General features: G+C 39.6%; 1 protein-coding gene across 2 annotated transcripts in view; it reads right to left on the bottom strand.

Moving 5' to 3' along the window:
* Positions 1 to 254: 254 nt before the first annotated feature.
* The window catches only part of GPR6 (G protein-coupled receptor 6), a 41,137-nt gene continuing 17,600 nt past the window's right edge, over positions 255 to 23,791 (bottom strand). Inside the window, exons 1-2 of one of the 2 annotated variants that reach the window (XM_081940043.1) lie at positions 2,236 to 2,309; positions 255 to 1,691 (exon numbers count right to left, since the gene is read on the bottom strand). In XM_081940043.1, coding sequence (XP_081796169.1) covers positions 683 to 1,666 — 984 coding nt within the window. In that variant the 5' untranslated portion in view covers positions 1,667 to 1,691; positions 2,236 to 2,309 and the 3' untranslated portion in view covers positions 255 to 682. Of the gene's footprint in view, positions 1,692 to 2,235; positions 2,310 to 23,791 lie in introns of those variants that run through there. The other variant, XM_081940044.1, reaches the window with a different exon arrangement.

The raw sequence follows: 23,791 nt of genomic DNA, 5'->3' as shown, positions 1-23,791 counted from the left end.
TGGTGTTTTTTTTTTTTTTAAATGGAAAATAAATTACGACTTATCAGAAAGTAAACAAACAAAATAGTTTTATTTTGTTTCCCTGTTTTATAGTATGATTTCTCTTTGTGAAGAATTTATGTGAAGGTACCCAATGATTGTTTCTTGTAAATAAAGATGAGGTAGTGTAAAACATTGATCGTGGTTTTAAAGCCATTAAAACAGTTCAACACAGAATAAAAAATGTAATGAATTTATTTATTTGTGTACAAAATGTCATAATTTATCAATACTGTGCAGCAAAATATATTATCACTCACATCCCAAATGAGACAACATTTCACTTATTTTCATTCTCTCTTTGCCCTTTGAAAATGGCAATACTGTTTTGGCAGTTCAGCAGCTAAAAATAAAGTGCTATAATTATGCAGTCTTGGAATGCCTTCACTTCACAAATACAATGTACAATCTTGTATACATCCATGGGTTTTTGTTTGTTTGCTTGTTTTTTTGTTTAGTTTCACATAATCAGAAACTTCAGACCTGTCACATTCTCAAGAATACACATACATAAAGTGCTACTGTTTAAACATCTCCCCCCAAAACAATTTCACAACATGGAGCTGGTTCATACCAGGCACTGTAATTCACAAAAAGTTGAAAACTGTCACTTCGTGCAAACCTACACAGAGGGAGAAGTCACTTAAACATCACTGGGGGATCTTGAACGAAAGGACACTTTGGATTGAAAGCAGCCACAGAAGAGAACCCACATGGATCTCTGAATCTCTTGGTTTCTGTAGGCATAAATTATGGGATTGATCATGGAGTTGTAGGTAGCAGGTAAAAGTGTGGCGTAAGTGTACACCGCAGGGTAGTTTGAATCTCCAATGACACAGTAGATAGCGAAAGGTAACCAACTGGCTCCAAAGGTCCCAAGGATGATAGCAAGTGTAGAGACCCCCTTTTTGGTTGCAACGTAGTGAGATGCGGTTAAGAAGTGCTGTTGGAGTGCAATTTGATGTGCATGCCTGCAAACTATTTTGCAGATTTTGATGTAGAGGTGGAGCATAAGGATAAAAATGAAGAAGAAGGAGGCAGACAACAAAGTCACATTGCTTTTGGTCAAAGGTCTGACAATACTGCAGGATGAATAATCTTCCATACAATTCCAGCCTAGGACAGGCAATAGTCCTAAGCAGAGTGAAACCCCCCAGGTGATGATTAGCATCATATGAATACAAAAAACAGTCTTCTCTGAGTAATAAGTCAGTGCATTGTAGAGAGAAAGATAACGATCGACTGTGATAGCTAATAAGCTACTCACAGAAGCAGTGAAAGAGGCAACTAGGAAACCAACGGTAATAAGGCTGATGGTTTCGGACTGGATCACATATTGGAATACAAAATTAAGGATCAGGCCAACTCCAGCCAGGAGGTCTGCCGTGGCCAAACTCCCGATCAGCACGAACATTGGAGTTCTCAGATTGGGAGTGTAGAATATAATGGCCACCACGATGGCATTTTCGCAGGCAATGATGGTTCCAGAGATGCAGAGCATAATATCCCAAGGATTGAGGATAAAGATGGGGAGCTTGGAGGAAAATTCCAGCGAAGAATTGCCACCGCTGCTCTGAATCCAAGGTGCCGGAGCCCCAGTCTCATTCAAGGGGACGCTTTCGTTCATTTCTGCCACCGCCGGCAAAAGCCACCTGTGCAAGGAGGAAAGACGAGAAAGAAGGGGAAAAAAGGGGGGGCGGTTAAAATCAGGCAAAGTCCGTTTCCCTGCAGCCTCTGAAAATAAATAAGAAGTGAAAGAGGGCAGAAAGAGAGAGAGGGAGGGAGAGAAAGAGAAAGAAAGAGAGAGAAAGAGAATGAGGAAGAAAGAGTGAAATCCAGCAGGAAGATGAAGATAGTGTATGAAGAAGGGAGATTTTTTTCTAAGTCTAATCGGAGCAGGAGGAAGAAACAAATGAACGGAAGCCGGTTCGCATCGGTTACCGAGCCCAGCTTGCAGAAGCCGCGGAGTGCTGTCCGTGGTGCTGAACCCCCAGTTCCCTTTCCCCATCTTCCTCTTGACAACAGAGCTGTCGGGCGCCTTCCAAGCCTAAGTGGTGGGCTAAACCCCAATCCTTTTTTTTTTTTAAATAAAGCCTCTATGTGCTACCAGGAGCAGCGCTCCGAGCCTTTTCTTCTCCCCACGGCTACAGTTCTCCCGCCTTACACGCCCCCGAACCGGCAGACTCGCTTTCTTACTCGAATTCGAACTCAAAGCCGACGGCTGCTTCTCATGGGTCTCGCTGCTTTCGCCGCTGACCGCTGCAAATCTGCTCCCGTCGCGTGGTTGCAAACCCCGGCGGTCTCCTCTTTGCCTTTGGCGGGCAGGAGCCGAGGAGGCGGAGAATTGGCTGGCGCTGCTGTTCACCCTCTGTAGCTCAAGAGTGAGGGAGAAAGAGCCGGAGCCTTGAGACCGCGCTGAGTCTGACGTAAATGAGAGGGAGCGGGGCGAGAGGGCAGGGAGAAACTCTCCGCGCGCTCACATGGAGCTCTGGCCTCGGAGCGCCAGCCCAGCGAGGTGGGGGGGGGGGGCGGAGAAAGGGCGCGGGGAAAAAAACTTCCCCAGACGGTGGCATAAAACTAGGGAAAGGGAAAGCGCTGCCAAGCTCCTGGGGAGGGGAAACGAAAAGAGGGAGGGGGCACACAGTAATCCCACTCACAACTGGGAGAAAGAGAAGAGTGGGGAGAACGTGTGGGGGAAACCCGAACCTAGCTGGAGCGGAGGAAAGTGCTGTGTTGTGGAAGGGAGCCATCGTAAACCTGGGGGAGAGGGGACGGGGGAATGGGGAGAAGGGTGTCCCGTAAGGGGTGCTCAGCGTTGAGGGCAGAGCAAAGGGACTGACGAGAAAGGGCCCCCCAGACAGAAGTATATGGACCCCTTGATGCCGACCATAACCACTTTCTGAAGATTAGAGATTCCCCGAAGCCTGAGCCGTTTGAGGGAAAGTAGGGTGATCCACGATTAGTATAAAATGAATACCATTGGCAGCTAATCTTCCAGCTCCTTCATAGGCTCTATTTCCTGTGCTGTGTTGCACTTGCCTTTGCCATTTTAAAAGCGATCCTTGCATGCAAGTAGCTCAATAGGTGGCAGCATGTAGCCAACCTTGTTTTTATTGAGGAAGCTAAGCAGATTAAAATGTGGGTGTTAATTTAGATGGGAAACCAACCGCAATTCCCAGAGTGTAGATTAGATTGGAAATGGGAAAACACATCCTGGGATTTTCGTGCCGAACCATCAGTATGCCGGCAGCAACCCAACCTGACCAGTGCATATAGTCAAGACTATGGTTTTCCCAGTTGCAATGTATGGCTATGAAAGTTGGACCATAAGGAGTGCCAAAGAACTGAGCCCTTTAAACTATGGTGCTGGAGAAGACTCTTGGAAGTCCCTTGGATTGCAAGGCGATCAAACTGGTCAGTCCTAGAGGAGATCAGCCCTGACTGCTCTTTAGAAGGCCAGATCCTGAACATGAAACTCAAATACTTTGGCCACCTAATGAGAAGGAAGGACTCACTGGAGAAGAGCCTAAAGCTGGGAAAGAGTGAGGGCAAAAGAAGAATGGGACGGCAGAGAATGAGGTGGCTGGATGGAATCACTGAATCAGTCAGCATGAGCTTAAATGGGCTCTGGGAGATGGTAGAGGTTAGGAAGGCCTGGAGGAACGTTGTCAAATGGGATCACGATGGGTCGGACATGATTTCACAATTAACAACAACAACAAATAAGTACAACTTTCATGGGAAGGCAACATGTATAGTTATGCTGGCCATATGGCCATGGAAATGTCTTGGGACAACACTGGGTCCCTCAGCTAAGAAACAGAGATGAGCACACTGCCCCCTAGAGTTGGACATGAATAGGACATTTCATCTTTATAACCTGTAACCTTGTTGGATTTAGGGTTGTTCTGGATTCTTTTGGTGAGAAGCCCAGTAAGTATAATAGTTGTGAATGCAAATAAAATATTCTTTCTTGCATCTGTCCCCCAAACACTTTGTTTCTTTACTTAAGTGGTATTTTTTCACAACAGTTCCTTCAGTAGCAGAATTTTAAAAGGCCAAAACCGTATATTTTAATAATATACATGCTGCTGTTTATTAGTATTTTATTGCTGAAGTTCTGGAAAGAGTGCTTTATAGTTTATGCATTCATTTAATATTGTTTTCTTAATGTTAGAGCTTCATTATATGCTGTTGCATTTTTAATATCTGTATTTTGCTCATTGCCCTTTGGTCAAAGGTGCTAAAAATACTTTATAAATATTTAAATGAATGGGCATGAAACTGCTCTAAAACAACCCACTGCTATGCCCTGTGCTAACTCCAACATATTTTAATGGAACTGATTTTCAAATAACTTTACAAATGACAAAATAAATAACCATACTTAAATTGTGGTCCTATCTCAGAATGATCCATTGTGGTCATAGGCAGTTCTCTTATATTTTTTATTACATTTATATTCAATATATGTTCCCATTCGAAAGAAAATTTAGGCTTTGTTAAAACAAAGGTAACAATTAAATTGCCTTCTCACATTCATCTGAGAACATAAAAAAGCTACTTTACAAGAATTTAATATGGTGTGCCCCCACAAGCTCCAAAGTACCTTTGTCCTTTTGCATCCAAGCACTGCACAGCCCTAATGAGTTCTGTTGGTGGAACTGAGAATGCAAATGACCAGCTGTCTTCAAGGAGTATAAATCCTTCCATTCCCCACCATCCAGTCAAAGTTGAAGAAGCTTCTTGGATGAGAAGTGAAATGTCTTCAAAGAAAAACTAGAAAGTCCAGTTGCGTCTTGAAAAAGCACCTTTGGATCAAACATGACCTGGATGGGTGAGAATTTCTATAGATGTTGGTGAAACATCTTTTGTTTTAAACCAATCTGATGATATTTTCATTCCCTAAACCTTTGAAAACCTTTTGAAAACAGCTTATTATATATTGATCACTCACAACACTCACCATTCTTCAGAAGAAGGCCAGTGTGCCTTCCAGTCAAATAATGGGGCAGCTCAAAACTTGGTCTCTAGTCAGTTTCACCTTCAAGGTTCTCTAGTTGCATTTGTTTTCCCAGCAAATGGGGGGGGGACCCCAATCACTTGGTTAAAAAAACCACAATGCCTGAAAAAGGGTAAACGCTTCCCTGTCCAGTCATGTCCAACTCTAGGGCTCATCTCTGTTTCTTGGCTGAGGGAACCAGTGTTATCCAAAGACAATTTCTGTGGCCATGTGGCCAGCACGGCTATTTGCCAAAGGCACACAAAATGCTGTTATTTCCCACCAAAATGGTACCTATTAATCTACTCGCATTTCCATGCTTTCCAATTGCTAGGTGGGCAGAAGCTGGAGCAAGGAATTGGAGCTTACCTGATTGTGCGGTGCTCAAGTCCCAAATCCAGGCTGTCCAGCTAAAAGCTCAGCATCTTTAACCGTACCCCTATACAATAGGAGGAGGAATATGAGGAGAATACGAGGAAAAATTTCCTGACAGTTAGAACAATTAATCAGTGGAACAGCTTGCCTCCAGAAGTTGTGAATGTCCCAACACTGGAAGTCTTTAAGAAGATGTTGGATAGCTATTTGTCTGAAACAGTATAGGGTTTCCTGCCTAAGCAGGGGGTTGGACTAGAAGACCTCCAAGGTCCCTTCCAACTCTACTATTGTATTATTGTATAATACCTGCACCTTAACCAAAATGTTTTTATAGCTTGGTGTAAAACACTGAAAGCCTTACTTGGCTTGATGTAAAGCTTTGACTTTAGCAGGGTGGGGAAATAGCCAAGAAGTTGGGGGTGGGGAGGAGGCAAGAGAGTTTTCACCAATCGGAATCAATCAATCTTTACCAATAATGCTGAAAGTTAGCTTCACAATATTTCTTCCTGCACCATAGCTGTGCCATCATAGAAGCATGGAGTTGGTAGGAACCATTTAAGTCATTAAGATCAACCCTATGTTGACTGCAGGAATGTTAATGGACTCATCCGAAGAAGTGTCACAATGCAGGAGAACAGAACCAATTCCAACTGATAAAATGTTATGTGTGAAGGAGCCAAGTCTTAATCACAGTTCATAGTGTTTTAGAAGATGAAGAGATCATTTGCATTAATGTGCAATCAATCAATCAATCAATCAATCAATCAATCCATGCATGTTAAATATTGCAAATTGTGTACACATAGTTGTATACACAAAATATCTTAATACACCTACCCACAGAAATCATATAAGGTATATGTGGCACTGGAAATGCTACTGTATCATACAAAGTTAAGAGATAATTTTCTTTAGCTAAAAGCAAAGTAGATTATTTTAACATTTGATTCCTGGCAAATGTTTCTTAAACAACATTAGGCCCATGAAGGCTGATTGCTAAATAAAATGCTCACTCAGTCAGGTTAAAGGATAAGATTAAACCATTTTAAATTTCAAGGTAGCGGTGAAGTGGAAATGAAGTAAAAATATAAATACTGTATAAGTTTTTACAGTTGACTGAAAAGGTGGCATTATAAGGGTTTCAGTGATGTTTTGTTTGAAGGAAACTGATACCAGTTGTATTAATGCACTGCCATGTAAATCTAAAGGAAGAAATAAATGCATGTTCATGCTTTCTTGGTAAGTGTAAATAGAAAGTTTTCCCCCATACAATAATTTTTGAAATGGGTGAGAAAAGTCAACTTTTTAGGGCACATTCCACTAAAAAGAAGCAGAATCTGATGGAAGGGAAACTTCACTTCTGCATCACTGTATCATCTGCTGTCCCATTGCAGATATTACATACAAGTATATATCAGTGGTGGGTTGCTAACCACTTTACTACTGTTTTGCTGATCTTGTGTGCATGCTCATGTGTGCGCAATGATTCTGCGCATGCACAGAAGTGTCCGGGTAGGGAAGAGAGCTGAAATCGCGATGGCACAATGTGTGATCTTGGTGCTCCGAGATCGCAGTTGAATTTCTGCTGCTGGACAGTCCATTCGGACCTAAACTGTCCTGCAGAGATGGTGATTGAGAAGGGCACCTCCTGCTGATCTCAGGGACACTGCTAAGTCCCTGAAAGATCCAGGAATAGCCTTTTTTCCAGTGACAGAAATGCAGCTAATGAAGCTGCTGAAGTTAGGACAGCTCCGGAACGGGAAGAAAGCGGAAAGAGAAACTGTGTCGAATTGGTGAGGAAATTTTATTATTAGAGGAAGAGACTACCCAATACATTTTTTAAAGTTAAATTAAGATTGAAGACAAAAGACTGTAGGCAGCGAGATTGATCTGCATTGAACTTAGCGTGTTATCCAGTTTCTAGTTTCTTTTTTTCCCCACGGATGCAACTTTTGCAGGGGCTCCTTATTTTTTAAACTGAATGGATTAATTCCTTCTTCCTTTTTTTCACTTTTGCTTATACCTATGGATTAAAATTCTCCTTTTTTATATATAATGCTTGATTCGATTGATTGGATTGTTTTTGATCTCCATTTAAGGGTGTTTTTTTCTATCTTAAGCTTGGAATATAAAGAAGAAAATAAGAAGGATTATAAAGAGGGTTGTAACAACAGGAGGAAAAGCTGTTACACTGCCACTTAGAGGCTGGAGGCTTGATACATTTGTTTTTTCTTCTTTCTCTTTGATCACTTGAGATTCAAGGTTCTTTCAGCTTGTTTACTGACAGTGATAGTAGGAAGAGCACAAGTTGTTTATACAGGTGCCTTTTGGAAGTTCTATCACTAGCTATTGGAGGGAAGACAACATTTTTATTTGAAAGATAATAAATGAACCTGTTTGAAGTGTATTAAAATAGCCTTGAACCCTATAATGGTAGTATCTGCAAAATTGAAAGAATGGCCCAGCAGGAAAAAGAAACTGTAACATTGTAAATGATTATGTTTGAAATTCAAAATCTATTAGTTGTGACAGAGAGAATTGAAAAGAGATTGGAGAATATGGAATACAAAACAGAAAAATCTGATGGAGAAACTGAGGATGTTTACCAAATGAAGAAAGTGGAGGACAGAGTTCAAAAGATGGAAGAAAAAAATGAGCAAAGAGATAAGAAAACTGTGGATACTGACAACAAAGCGAGCATGGTTGGTAATAGCAAGAGCGGAATATGGAAAGGGGAGATGGATAGATTGGAACTCTATCCCAGACTTCAAAGCATAGAAGAAGAAAAGAAATAAAATTGACGGAGATAAGGAGTGAAATCTTGATAGAAGCACTAGCAATAACCAAAGATAAGCTGATGGAAAGAGCAGATGTTGGGTTTCAAGCTTTTGTGAGATATGAAACGAACAGCATGTTGCCAAGGGAGGTTTATACAAGATTTATTAAGAAAGTAACTAGACCACTAGGAGAAAGGAGCTGACATTGCGACAGTGCAACGTGCACCGTCCAAGAGAATCTCTTCCTGCCACGACAATAAGCACAGCCTCAAGCTGCTGAAGTTGGGACAGCTCAGCAATGGGAGATAAGCGGAAAGAGAAAATGTGTCCATCTGGTGAGGAAATCTTATTTTTATAAAAGACTGCCCAAAAACGATTGAAGTTAAATTAAACTGGTAAAGAAAAGGAAATAAGCAGCGAAATTAAGCATTATTGGACAGTGTATTATCTTTTTTATTTTATTTTTTTCTATGGATGGAAGTTTTGTAAACATTTTTTTACTTTTTAAAGTGAAAGTATCGGATTTTCTTCTTCTATTTCTTTTTTTACCTATGGATTAAATCTTTTCCTTTATTTCTACAATACTGGTTGGGATGGATTTTTCTTTTTATTTTGTTTCATTTAAGAATTTTGTTTCTTCTAAGCCTGAAACATAAAGAAGATATAAAAGGGATATAACGAGGGTAGTAATCTTAGAAGGAAAAGAAGTTACACCTCCACTTGGAGGTTGGAGGTTGAGACCTGGAAACATTGCTTTTTCTTTTTTCCCTTTGATCATTTTGACTTTGCACTTCAAAGGCTTCAGCTTGTTTATAGAAGAAATAAGGAGAAGAGCATGAGTTGTTTACACAGGTGCTCTTTGGATGCTTGTTGGTAGCTGGAAAGAAGTGAAAACAAAGATTTGTTTTTAAACCAGAGTGGCAGTGTTTACTAATTGGAAGGATGGCACAACATCAAAAAGAAACCATAACATTATAACAGATCATGTTTTGAGTTCAAAAATTATTAGAAACAATAGAGAGAATTGAGAATAGATGGGAAAATATTGAAAATATAAATTGTAATGTGGTAAAACCTGATGGAAAAATGGAAGATATCCAGCAAATGGAAAAAGTGGAGGCTAGAGTCCTAAAAACTCAAGGGAAAAATGAACAAAGAGGCAAGATAACTGTGGATATTGACAGTGAACTGAGTGTGGTTGGAGATGGAAAGTGTGGAACAAGGAAAGGGAAGATAGATGGAAAGGTGCTTTACTCCAGATTTCAAGGTATAGAAGAAGAAAAAAGAGAAGAATTGATGGACTTAAGGAGAGAAACTTTGACAAAAATACTACTGATATCCAAAGATAAGCTGATTAAAGAAGCTGATGGGGGGGTTTCGAGATTTTACAAGATATGTAACAAGCAACAAGTTGCAAAGACAAATCCAAACAAATTTGATTAAGGAAATAACCAGAAGACTAATTCCACAAATGGCGAAAGAAATAGGACTACACTATTACTGGAAAGACACAGGTTGAGATATGAAAATTAATAATAAAACACTAGTTAAATTTAATTAAAATTAGATCATTATGTTAAAAATGTAGTGATAATGGATAAAGTTAGATAAATAATTGATAATGATAACAATGTATACATATGTATTGGTTTGATAAGAGGACATTTGGTATAAATTTTAAATGGTGAAAAAAGGGGGAAAAACATAGTCAAACTATTGTTAAATAAATGACTGATAATGATAATAATGTAATAATTTGTATTGACATGATAAAAGAGGAATTGGATATAAATTGTAAACAATGATTAAGAAAAGAGGTTTAAAATTTTGTTATTAAACATAATTAATTTTTATTTTGAATGTGTTATAAAGATATAATGTGGCTAGATGATATTGAAAATAGATAAGGGAATGCCATTATGTGATTTTGTTTTATATTTTGGAATGTTTGTTATAAAGGGATGTTAAAGCAACTATAGTCATATGAAGGATGAGGTATGATGATAGCAATATATATAAATATATTTGATGTAAAATACTGTATATAACTTGATATGAATCATAGGTGATGACTGTGGAAGGGATGTATGAAGGTTCTTTGTAACCAATTGACACACTTTCTACAATTTGTAATGGAAGATGATTTAAGGTGTTTGTTTGTATTTATTCAAAAAAATAAAAAAAATAGATATAAAATATAAATATATATAAAAAGAAAGTAACTAGAAGATTAAGGCTACAAATGGCAAGAGATATAAGACCGTACTATTGCTGGAGGGATACAGGTTGATGCAATGAAAATGTATAATAAAAATTAAGCTAAATTTAGTTTACTAGTAGTATGTATAAAATGAAGCGACAATAGCCATAGTTAAATAATGATTAATAATGATAACAATACATATAGATATATTAGTTTGATAATATGAAATTTTATATAAACAACATATGGAGATTATGAGAGGAGGTTTAAAAGCTTTATCTAGAATATGTTATAAAGATGTATTGTGATTGGATGATTTAATGGAATGCTATCATATAATCCTATTCTAAATTTTGAATATTATATATAAAAGGACGTAACAACAATTACAGTCAAATTAAGGTTGAGATATAATAATTGTGATATACATGAATATAGGTGAATTCAAAATATGCAATTTGATATGAAAAGCAGGTGGTGACTATGGAAGATGGGTTTTTTATTTTTTATTTTTATGTTTGTTTGTCCTTGTTTAAAAACAAATAAAAATTGTTTTTTTAAAAAAAAGAAGTGTCCAGGTGGGTAGGCAGAGCCTCCCAGTGCCGCCACTACCAGTTTAGCCGAACCGGGCCGAACCAGGATTAACCCACCTCTGGTATATATACAGTGAGTGAGTGTGTGTGTGTGTGTGTGTGTACACTAAATATATATACTATATATACTGCATTTATACTGTGTGTGTATATACTCTCTCTCTCTGTGGTCTGCATATATAAGGAAAAGAATTTTATAATCGGAACATCTTATTTTATAGACAATTAATTATAATGAATAACTACCCTATTTATTCGAGTATAACACGCAAAATTTTGTACCAAAAAAAGGAATCAAAGTCTGGGTGTGCGTTATAAATGAGGGCTGGGGTGGGGTGGCAGTGGCGGCTGGGGAAAATTTACTTGGCATGGTAGCCCCTGAAGCATTCGATCCTGCCGACTGGAGGAAGAGCAGCGGCGGCAATACTCGCAACTCAACTATAGGCGGCAAGGCCAGGGTCGGCTTGCAGGAGTCCACGGCCTCCCTTTTGCTCCCGACTGAGGCTCCTTGGCACATGGCGGCTGCGGGGGGTCCCGTCTTTTTGTCCTGTGGTTCGACCAAGACGCTGTAGATGCTGCTGCCGCCGACGCCGCTGCCTCCGCTCTCCGACGAAGCCCCCTTGGCCATGGTGCCTGGGGGGATTCCCGAGTCCTGGTTGCCCCCTTCCAGACGGATCGAGATCCTGCCGACTGGAGGAAGAGGGTGAGAGGCGGGTCCTGTGAACAGCGGCAGCAGCGGCTGCAATACTCGCAACTCAGGGGAAAGGCGGCAGGCAGCTGAGTTGCGAGTATTGCAGCCGCTGCTGCCGCCATTCACAGGACCCGCCTCTCACCCTCTTCCTCCAGTCGGCAGGATCTCGATCCGTCTGGAAGTGGGCGACCGGGACTCGGGAATCCCCCCAGGCACCATGGCCAAGGGGGCTTCGTCGGAGAGCGGAGGGGGCGGCGGCAGTGGCAGCAGCATCTACAGCATCTCGGTCGAACCGCAGGACAAAAAGACGGGACCCCCCGCAGCCGCCATGTGCCAAGGAGCCTCAGTCGGGAGCAAAGGGGAGGCCGTGGACTCCTGCAAGCCGACCCTGGCCTTGCCACCCCGCGAGAGAGAGACTTGGACCCGGCAGATGGATTTCATCATGTCCTGCGTGGGCTTTGCCGTGGGGCTAGGCAACGTGTGGCGCTTTCCCTACCTGTGTTACAAGAACGGGGGAGGTGAGCAACCTGCAGCCGTGAGGGCTGGGTGGAAGGGACGACGTGGGGGGGGGTCTCCAGGATTTTTGTCAATCACAATGCTTGGTGTGAAACAAAATTTTATACCGATTTTTAATCAAAAATTAGGGGGTGCGCGTTATACACGTGTGTGCGTTATACTCGAATAAATACGGGTATATATATATATATATATGTGTGTGTGTGTGTGTGTGTGTGTGTGTGTGTGTGTATGTATTATTTTATTATTATTTATTATGTATGTATGTATGTGTGTATGTGTATATATATATGTATGTATGTATATATGTATGTATATATGTATGTATGTATGTATGTATATATGTATATATGTATGTATGTATGTATGTATATATGTATATATGTATATATGTATATATGTATATATGTATATATGTATATATGTATATATGTATATATGTATATATGTATATATGTATATATGTATATATGTATATATGTATATATGTATATATGTATATATGTATATATGTATATATGTATATATGTATATATGTATATATGTATATATGTATATATGTATATATGTATATATGTATATATGTATATATGTATATATGTATATATGTATATATGTATATATGTATATATGTATATATGCATATGCATATGTATATGTATATGTATTTGTGTTACAACCCCTGGTATGCCTAAATATGGGAGGAAGGTCACTACTCCCTCTTTCTGTCCTTCGGCTCATCACAGAAGACCATGCAGGCAGAAAACCATATTTTTATTTTTAATGTTGCCTTTTTATATTTGTGTTGTATTTGTAGTGATAAATAAATAAAGGGAGACTAGTATAGATCTATTTCGAGCTAATTAGCTCTCATCAGCTAGCCATACCCTTACTGGGATTTGAACCTGGGCTGTATATATCTTAGGCAGGAGTCTTAGCCACTAAGCCTTAGTCTTAGCCACAAAGGCAACATTAAAAATAAAAATATGGTTTTCTGCCTGCATGGTCTTCTGAGATGAGCCGAAGGACAGAAAGAGGGAGTAGTGACCTTCCTCCCATATTTAGGCATACCAGGGGTTGTAACACAAATACATACCTATTTCCCTGGCTCAACTGGCGAGCCTGTGGCTTAGTGGCTAAGACTCCTGCCTAAGATATATACAGCCGAGGTTCAAATCCCAGTAAGGGTATATATATTACACGCACACACATATATACTATATATACTGCATATATACTGTGTGTGTATATATATACTCTCTCTTTCTCTGTGTGTATATGTGTGTTTAAACATTAATGGCTGTGTGTTGCGTTATTTTGAGGGTTCGAGGAAGGAAGGAGCAACTGAGTTCATGTGTTGTTGTATTGGGGACATAATGATAATATTCATCACCTATATCTACTTTTGAGTAATTTTCCTTACAGATTAGACAAATTTTATATTGCATTTCAGCTCATAGATCATAATGATTATGCTTCTTTTACAGTTGCCAAATTCTGCTTCAGACTTCATACAATTAGGAACAGATAGTATAGTAATTATTATTCAAAGGAAGCAATTAGGCAACTTCTACACTTTTATGTCAGTTATACTATATTTTTCTTTTATATCTTTGAAAACTATTTTTGTTGATGTAGTAACTAGTCTTAAGTATTTAACTTTACACAACTTTGACTTGTACTTTATTGCTCTTATTTTTTTAAATTTTGATATTATTTCCAATTTATTTAGACATTTTTATATATTTTCATTCAAGCTCTGTAAATACTATGACATAACTGGTCAGTGACAGTAACAAAAATTTTCTGTTTCATTCTTGTACAATTATATATATTTTTTTCTGATTTGTTGAGCAGCTAATGATAATGACAGGGTGCTGGAAGGTTTTGAGATAGAAAGAACCACAACCTAAAAGACACACTCCTATATCACTTGACATTGTAATAATTTATTCCTTTCTCAATTTCCAAATGACCATGCTGCACTTACTTTATTTATATTAATAAATATCTGTACTCAAGGGTCATGTTAATACAAATGCAAGTCTTTCGGGGAGAGAGGGAGAGAGAGGGAGGAAGGGAGGAGAGAGAGAGAGGGAGGGAGGGAGGGAGGAGAGAGAGAGAGAGAGAGAGAGAGAGAGAGAGAGAGAGAGAGAGAGAGAGAGACCGAGACCATTACAGAGTATTTCAGGGGAAGGTTTCATACCATCAAAAATAGTATCTATATCTTGAATTTCTTTTCTCCCATAAGATACAGGTGTGTGTGTGTGTGCGTGCGTGCGTGCATGTGTGTGCATGCGCGTATTGTGTCACAACCCCTGGTATGCCCAAATATGGGAGGGAACACACTGTTTCCCTTTGTCTGTCTTTCGGCTCACTCCAGGAGACCATCCAGGCAGAATGCCTGGATGGTGTGTTCCCTCCCATATTTGGGCACACCAGGGGTTGTGACACAATACATACCTATTTCCCTGGCTTAACTGATAAAGGAGGAGAGCCTGTGGCTTAGTGGCTAATACATCTGCCTAATATTTAATACAGCCCAGGTTCAAATCCCAGTAAGGGTATGGCTAGCTGATGAGAGCTAAATAGCTTGAAATAGATCTATATTAGTCTCCCTTTATTTATTTATCAGCACAAATACAACACACACAAACACACAACACATACACACACACACACACACACATATATACATACACATACGTATACAGATATACTGTATATACATATTGCATATACAGTATGTGTATATATACACACACGCACACAGACACTGAATATGACATATTTTTCCCTTTTAATTGTTGTCAACATTCTGTAAGAGATAGATACGCATACTGTGATGCTATCATGACACAAAGAAGAATTGAGCTTGAATTTTCAGTGAAATCCTTGTATAATCTGAAACCAACAGATCCACTCTGAAACTGTTTGTTCTGCTATTTCTAGTTGTGATAATAGAAAAGCCCATCTTTCTTTCATTATAACATTTTATAGGTGTTATAGATGTCCTCACAAAAGCATCTTGTTCCCATAGTATACACAGTTCTTTTTCTTTTCAACTTTCTTGAGTTGTTTAATAACTTACTGTTTTAATACACATTTTCTTTGAATCATCTTTACATTACTAGCTAGTTTTTTTTACTTTTGAAAAAGTTCAGAATATGGTTCTTTGCCTTCTCTATCATGACTCTTGCCTTATAGAACATTCTCCCTCCTGGTCTTTCCTTAGGGGCTGGGGTGGGATGTTAGTTGAGCACAATAAAATGTACCTGTGTTGTGAATTTATTATGGTGTCTCATCTACTATTATGTAAGGAAGATGAGCAACCATATAAGTTCTACCAAGAAATAAATTTATTAAGGACCAAAGGTTATACATCTCAGAACCTACAGATGCATTATGATTGGTTAATATACAGGTCACCCCAACCTGTCAGTCTTTTTTTCCCCCAAAAGTGAGAGTAGAAGTCCATTAACAGAAAGCAGATGAAAAATTGAGTTTCCACCATTCCCAGAAGCCTCTAATTAAAGTTAGAAATTACTAAAAAGCTTTAATGACTCTGAAAGTTAAAGCAAAGAGCCAGGTGATTTAGGTTTTCTATTTTTGTAGAAATAGATAAATGAAGTACATAGGCTCATGCATTTGAGCTAGGCTTTTTACTTCTATTTTCTATGTTTGAACGAACCTTTCATGAGTCTCTCAGGCTATATTCATGAAGTATATATTTTCTTTGGAATCACCTTGGGGATCTATAATATTTCTGAAGTGTCTCATTATGGTGTTGTATTTGGGGCAGTTTATAGTAAACAAGCACCATCTTTGTGCAAAGTACTGTTGTTTCTTTTTGATTTTCCTTTTTTAACCACTTAGCCTGTTTGACTGTCACCTGTAATTTGTCTTCATCTACATCAAATGTTTGCACTTTTAAGTACTTAAAATTGAAAAGGTGGTTTATATTTTCTTCTTTTTAAAGGTTGACTTTGATTTTCTTCTGTCAGATTGGTTTATCAAAGGACTGAATCCCTTAGGCATCACACTTCTGCTCTGTATAATCTGGAGGTACCACTATCAAATTGTTTCCATTTTTTTAATTTTGACTTTTTATCACCAGAAAGGGAACACAGGTATGAAGCCTTATATATTTCCTAGCATCATTCACCTCACTGCTATGTATGATCCAGTTCTAGCATCTCAGTGTGATAGCATCCACACAGGCTTAAGTCTTGCTGGGACAACTCAGCATCAGGCAGATTAGACACACACACACAGTTCCTTGCATCTGGTTCCAATATCTGACAGGAAATAAATGTATCTGTTGGAACCTGATGCTCAAATAGACTTGACACTTTCTTCCTACGATGGCAATAAGGGCAGAGTATACCCCTAGAACTAAAAGTCAAAGAGCTCAGTGAAAAGGGACTGAGATTAAACATAAAGAAGATCAAACAGGGAGAACAATCAGTCGAACTGTCAAAGAAGAAATCAAAATGGTGGACAGCTTCTGCTTTGTATGATCAACTATGAACAGTAAAGGAACAAGCAGTCAAGCAATATGCTGCAGATGCACTTGGTAGAGTAGCCATGAACGCTTTTGAAAATGTTCAGGAAGGTGAAAAGAAAGAGAAAAGGACAACTAGCAGCAAGATGGAAGGACTTGGCTACAGTGGTCATGAGTACATTGTTGGGAGACTTGAAATAACAAGTTATGGTTAGATCATGAATTAAATCGATCTGACTCTTTCTTAGAAACTTGGAAAGAAACCTGTCTTTTTTCCTAATATGCTATTCCCTGCCCAAATTCCACCAGGAGGATTTCCCAGTACTGGAGAAACTCACTCTCAAATACTCCAGTTGCAAATTAATGTTAAAATATTTGTCATACTATTACTCTATTGTGTAATTGTGTTTACCGTATTTATTCGAGTATAACGCGCACACGTGTATAACGCGCACCCCCTAATTTTTGATTAAAAATCGGTATAAAATTTTGTTTCACACCAAGCATTGTAATTGACAAAAATCTTGGAGACCCCCTCCCCACGTCGTCCCTTCCACCCAGCCCTCACGGCTGCAGGTTGCTCACCTCCCCCGTTCTTGTAACACAGGTAGGGAAAGCGCCACATGTTGCCTAGCCCCACGGCAAAGCCCACGCAGGACATGATGAAATCCATCTGCCGGGTCCAAGTCTCTCTCTCGTGGGGTGGCAAGGCCAGGGTCGGCTTGCAGGAGTCCACGGCCTCCCCTTTGCTCCCGACTGAGGCTCCTTGGCACATGGCAGCTGCAGGGGGTCCCGTCTTTTTGTCCTGCGGTTCGACCGAGATGCTGTAGAAGCTGCTGCCTGCCGCCTTTCCCCTGAGTTGCGAGTATTGCAGCCGCTGCTGCTGCCGTTCACAGGACCCGCCTCTCACCCTCTTCCTCCAGTCGGCAGGATCTCGATCCATCTGGAAGGGGGCAACCAGTACTCGGGAATCCCCCCAGGCACCATGGCCAAGGGGGCTTCGTCGGAGAGCGGAGGCAGCGGCGGCGGCGGCAGCAGCATCTACAGCGTCTTGGTCGAACCACAGGACAAAAAGACGGGACCCCCCGCAGCCGCCATGTGCCAAGGAGCCTCAGTCGGGAGCAAAAGGGAGGCCGTGGACTCCTGCAAGCCGACCCTGGCCTTGCCGCCTATAGTTGAGTTGCGAGTATTGCTGCCGCTGCTCTTCCTCCGGTCGGCAGGATCGAATGCTTCAGGGGCTACCATGCCAAGTAAATTTTCCCCAGCCGCCACTGCCACCACACCCCAGCCCTCATTTATAACGCACACCCAGACTTTGATTCCTTTTTTTGGTACAAAATTTTGCGCGTTATACTCGAATAAATACGGTAATGGTCTTTTATATTTAGTTTACCCAGTAGAAGCTCATTTTAAAATCCATTGTGTCAGCGTTCCAAATATCATCCAAAATTAAATCAGAGTTCAAGGCAGAACTTTCCTCAAACTTCCAGGCTCATTCTTTGTCTCTTCCAAGGTCATTCTTTGTCTCTGCACCTCGGCACCTGACCGGAAGTGGATGGGTGGAATTGCCAGCGTGGCAGTGGAAGATTGGACCATGTGATGGACTTGTGGGCGTGGGGGCAAGATCATGAACTTTCAACTGGGTGGGAAACCCCGGAAGCTTTCAGATTCGGGTTTCCACAGAGGTGCCACCATGTCTCTCTTAATAAATTGGAAGTTTGAGGAAAGTTCTGCCTTGAACTCTGATTTAATTTTGGATGATATTTGGAACACTGACACTTTGCATAAAAAAGATAGTTTCAATTAAAATCCACTTAAAAACGTTTCAACTCTGTGTATTAAATTTATTTACATACTATTTAATTGATGTTTCTCTCACTTACAGGATTATAATGCTTCATTTCCTCAGTTCCCATAATTAGTGATCTAAACTGAATAAAACATCATTCTCAAAGTTTTTTTTAATTTTATTTCAGCAGTGAAAAAACCAACTAGCTAAGTCAAAGAAGTCTTTACCAAAGTAGAATAGAACCATGTATACTGGCACCTACCCTCTAGAACAGGGATCCCCAAACTTGGCAACTTTAAGACTTGTGGACTTCACTCCCAGAATTCTCCAGCCAGCATGGTTGAAGTTGAAGTTCACAAGTCTTAAAGTTGCCAAGTTTGGGGACCTCTGCTCTAGAATAGTGGTACTTAATCTTCTATTGTCATGGAGCCCTCTGATAATCTGCTGAAACCTGTGGACATTTTTTCACAAAAATGTATTTAAATGCATAAAATAAATACATTGAAATGGAGTGTATTACAAAGGAAATCAATTGTGCACAAACAATATAAAAATATATTAAAAACAACAAATATGTAATATAGTAATACGTGCTTCTTTATTAATTTGTTAAATCGGTAACAAGATAAGAAATGAATTTAAAAGATAGACAAAGTTTTTTGAATATGTTCAACATATAATCAATTTCAATTTTTTATTATGGTGGTTACTGGTGTTGAAAATAATCTTGATTAAGAGTTATTTTTTTCTCATTCTCATTCTTGGACTCCAAAGGGTCAGCAGACCTTAGATTAAGATCTCCTGATTTAGAAAATCTGTGTTACCCAACTACATTCACCCAATGATTAGAGAAAGACCAATAGCATCAACAAAATATATGTAAAAAGTAATAGCCTCAATTAAAAAATACCATCAATAAAACATATATGCAATGGTTTTCAAGAGATCTGTATTTCGTGGTTTATCATTTATCACATTAAAATTATTGAGTACAAAACTTAGATTCTGAAATAATTTTTCCAATGATATTCATGGATGAGCTTTTAATGTAACAGAGAAGATGAGTAAGATGTTTTCTTTCCAATTACTTTTTCTGCTTCCAGAAATGGCTTGGATTCAATCCAATGGGCCATTGCTAACATAATTCCTAAGAGCTTTTTCAAGAAAAAAAAATTCAGCTGATGTCAATCACATGAAAAAAAAAACCACATGTAATATGTTTTGGTAGGCACTAAAACCTGGCTGTAAAAAGTCAATACATGATCAAAATTAGGATCAAGTAGAGATAGGATCACGTTGTAGAAAGAACTAATAGAGGTTAAAGATGAGGAGTTGTTGCAAATGAAAAAATTAGATTGCTTGTGGCCAAGGGGAAAATTTGGAAATGGGCTTTTGGAGAAGGAAGGGGATTTGTTCCAAGTTGTAGAGACAAAAAAAATTGTCATGAGTTTAAAAAGTGAGCTGTGGAATTGGGATGAGAGGGAGACAGACAGACAGACAGACAGACAGACGGAAGAGAATGGAGAAGTTTAGCCTTGTATCATACAGTAGCTAAGAGAAAGATGAGACTACTTAAAAGTTGGGCACCATTTATGGATAATGATGAAAGACTACACTTGAATATGCAAGAATTAATAGGAAGAAGAGAATAACAGAGTTGGAAGGGACCATGGAGGTCTTCTAGTCCAATCCCCTGCTGAGGCAGGAAACTCTATACCAAGGGTGTCAAATTGGTGGCCCATGGGCAACCCACTCCAGGTCCACAAATAGGAAAAACATCGTGAAACATCACATGATGGCAACATGACTCAGCGAGTTTGACATTTCAACAGGCAAAGTTATTATTCCCCAGCACTACATCCACACAGGATTCTACTTCTTACAGAAGATGAGGAGCTTAGAGATGCAAAGGAATAAGAAGTATTGGTTGGCAATGGCTCAATCAAGTCTGGAGAGAATATCTGCTTGCTTTGCCAGTAAAGAAAAGGCCCCATGAATTGACTGGGGGTGGGGGAAACCCCAAGATTTAAAGAGGCAAAGGAAGAAGTGGATTGGATCAGATGGACCAGGATGGATAAGATTTAACATTCAAAAAAGGAATCAAGCAGAGAGAGGGAAAATTGCTACGTGACCCAGCTGTTTTGCTGAGCATTTTGCAAGAGAAGGAGGGAGGAAAGAATTGGTTGATTTAATATATGATGGCCCTTTGAAACACATGCATCTCTAAGGCACCTATTCAATCTGTTACAGGTTACGTGTGAGAGAGAATGGAAGGACTGATAATTTCTCAGCAAGCCCTCTCTGAAGGACTCCCGCTGAGTTTAATAGCTTAGTTTGTTTATAGTTATTGTTGTATCTGAGTGATCCTGTTTATATATGTATGGTTGTTGCTTCTTTTATGCAAATAAACTGTTCTTGTTTATTCATAACATTGGGACTGTTTGATGGCGGGAGTAAAGAAACTGCCTCCCCACTCCACAAGTCCTCCCATGCCATACTTATTTAAAGTGAAGCAGGAGCCACTTTCTCCAACCCAGGACAGTTTCTGTACTAAAATAGTACCCATGTACATTATAAAAAGTGTGAAGAATATTACTCCATGCTTTTATGATATTTGACTTAGCAACAATTAACTACAGTAACCAATATGAAAAAGATAGTAGACAAAATGTTGTCATATGAAGATCCATAAAGAGGATCTTTATAATACTTGCAGTATTACTTGTTATTCTTATTTAGCCAGATACTTGGGATAAGGCAAAGGTAAAGGTTCCCCTGCATATGTGTGCTAGTCATTCCCAACTCTAGAGGGCAGTGCTCACCTCCGTTTCTAAGCCGAAGAGCCAGCACTGTCCGAAGACGTCTCCGTGGTCATGTGGCCAGCATGACTGAACACCGAAGGTGCATGGAACACTATTACCTTCCCACCAAAGGTGGTCCCTATTTTTCTTCTTGCATTTTTAGATGCTTTCAAACTGCTAAGTTGGCAGAAGCTGGGACAAGTAACGGGAGCTCACTCCATTGCGCGGCACTAGGAATTTGAACTGCCGATCTGTTGATCTGATCCACAAGCTCAGTCACAGCCTTCTCATACTTGGGCTACGTAGAAACAAATATTGGGAAATTGACCATGTCAAATCCAAAAATGCCATGGAATTTCTAGAAGCCTGGCACTCTGACAAATCAGCCATCAATAGACACATAGACATTAACAACATCTCTAGACTATGCAAAAGAGACAATCAACCAGCCCAAAAGAGAAAAAGACTCCATCACCTCTGCCCCAGTAATCAACATTCAGATCATCTTAGATTAACTCCAAGGTCTACTTCAGACCAACAATCAAGTAAACAATACCCCAATCAAGAAACTGCCAAAGAGCCATCAGTAAACAGCCCAACCAAAGAATCTCTAAGACCCACCCACACAGACAGGCAAGACACCAGAATATACAGTAAACTGACAGCAAACATCACTCCTTACTACCGTAGCACTGATGATGTTGCCTAGTTAGGGTAATGAAAACAAAGCAAGCTTAGAGAGCACCAAGGACCCCTCATCTCAATCCTGAGCTACAAATATTCCCCTTTATTAGAAACAAATATATGTTATAACAAATAAATGCAACTTTATTTTCTTTTTTCTGAAGTAAACATATCAGTCTCTCTTATAAACACCCCTGCCTCCTTACCTAACTCAAAGTCTAGCTGGCTGGGCCAGAAGAATCAAACTCAATGCCCCTTGAGCACAGTATCTCATTCTATCTATCATTCAACAGACAACAGTTCCTATCCCCCTGTGTAATGTTTAAGCAGGTTTCACTAGTTCCAGCTTTGTGTCCGTTTCAAACCCCCCTGATTCTTGAGTGACAGCACCTCATCCAGTTTACATGGAAACCACCATTGTCCCCATATATTCGGCACTTTAAGAACCACTTCATATTTTCAGAGAGGATGACACAATGTGCGGTCTCGATACTCCGAGACTGCCCTTGACACTTTTGCCACTGGACAGTCCAGTTGGACCTAAACCGTTCCATAGAGATGGTGAGCAGGAAGACACAGCCTTGCTGGTCTCAGGGACATCGCAAAGTCCCTAATTGACCCAAGGGAAGTTCTTCAAGCCGGCAGTAAACAGGCAGCCCCAGGCTGATGAAGTCGGGACGGCTCCGGAAGGAAGGAAGTGAAAAGAGAAAGTGAGTCCATCTGGTGAGATCTTTTTTTCTATTTTGGGAAAGACTACCCAAAGAAACCTTTTTTTTAAAAAAAAAAGCCAAATTAGATCCTCAAGCAAGAATTAAGCTGCGAAATTAATTAATACTGGATTGCATTGGAAAGCTTTTTTTCTTTGTAACCATATTTTGTGGATTGTAGTGCTTGTAACGTTTTTCGTTTCTTCTCTTAAAGTGAATGGATCATTTTTTCTTCTGCTCTTTGTTACTTTATTTTTTGATTTCTGGACTAAAACCTTCCTTTTTATTTTTAACAATTCTTCCTATTACTTGTTATTAAATTGTATTAAAGAACTTTGTTTCCTATAAGGCTGAGATAGTGAAAGTGAAAAGTAGCAACACTGCCACTCGGATGTCAGAAGCTGGAGTTTGTGAAACAATGTATCTCTTATTTTTTTCTCTTTGTTTTCACTGACTTTGTAGCTGAAGGGTTTGCAATCTGTTTATACAAACTGATAAAGAGCCAAGGGCATGAGTTGTTTTTGCAGATGCCTGTGAGAATTATTTTGGCAGGGGAAAGAAAGGGGGGGAAAACCAAACCAAACAGAACCCTTCTCTTTTGAAGAGCACACAAAAAAAACCCTTGTGCTTAAATCAACGTAAAATTAAAAAATAAAAGAGGCTTGGAAGGCTAGAGTGGCAGTGGCTATTAGTTTTTTTCTTTTCTTTCTTCTTTTTTTTGGAAACATGGATCAATATTCAGATGAGGAAACCTTAAAATTTCAAAATATTTTGGTTGGATGTCAGCATTACAAATATCATGCAGAATTAAATCAGAGTCCAAGGCAAAACTATCCTTAAAGTTCCAACTTAATAAGTCAGACATGTTGGCACATCTGTGGAATCCTAAATCTAAAGCTTCCTGGGATTCCACCCAGTTGAAACCCACACCCATAAATCCATCACATGGTCCAATCTTCTTCGCCCACGCTGGCATTTCCACCCATCTAGTTCCGGTCAGATGCAGAGGTGTGGAGACAAAAGATGACATTGGGCTGCTAGAAAGGAATGACAACAACACATTCCACAATTCTACTCCTTTCTATTCCCCCTCCCAATTACTACACTAAT

This window comes from Natrix helvetica (genome assembly GCF_964273705.1).
Source record: "Natrix helvetica genome assembly, chromosome: 2".
Lineage (NCBI taxonomy): Eukaryota > Metazoa > Chordata > Lepidosauria > Squamata > Natricidae > Natrix > Natrix helvetica.
This window is presented reverse-complemented; position numbering and strand designations above follow the sequence as displayed.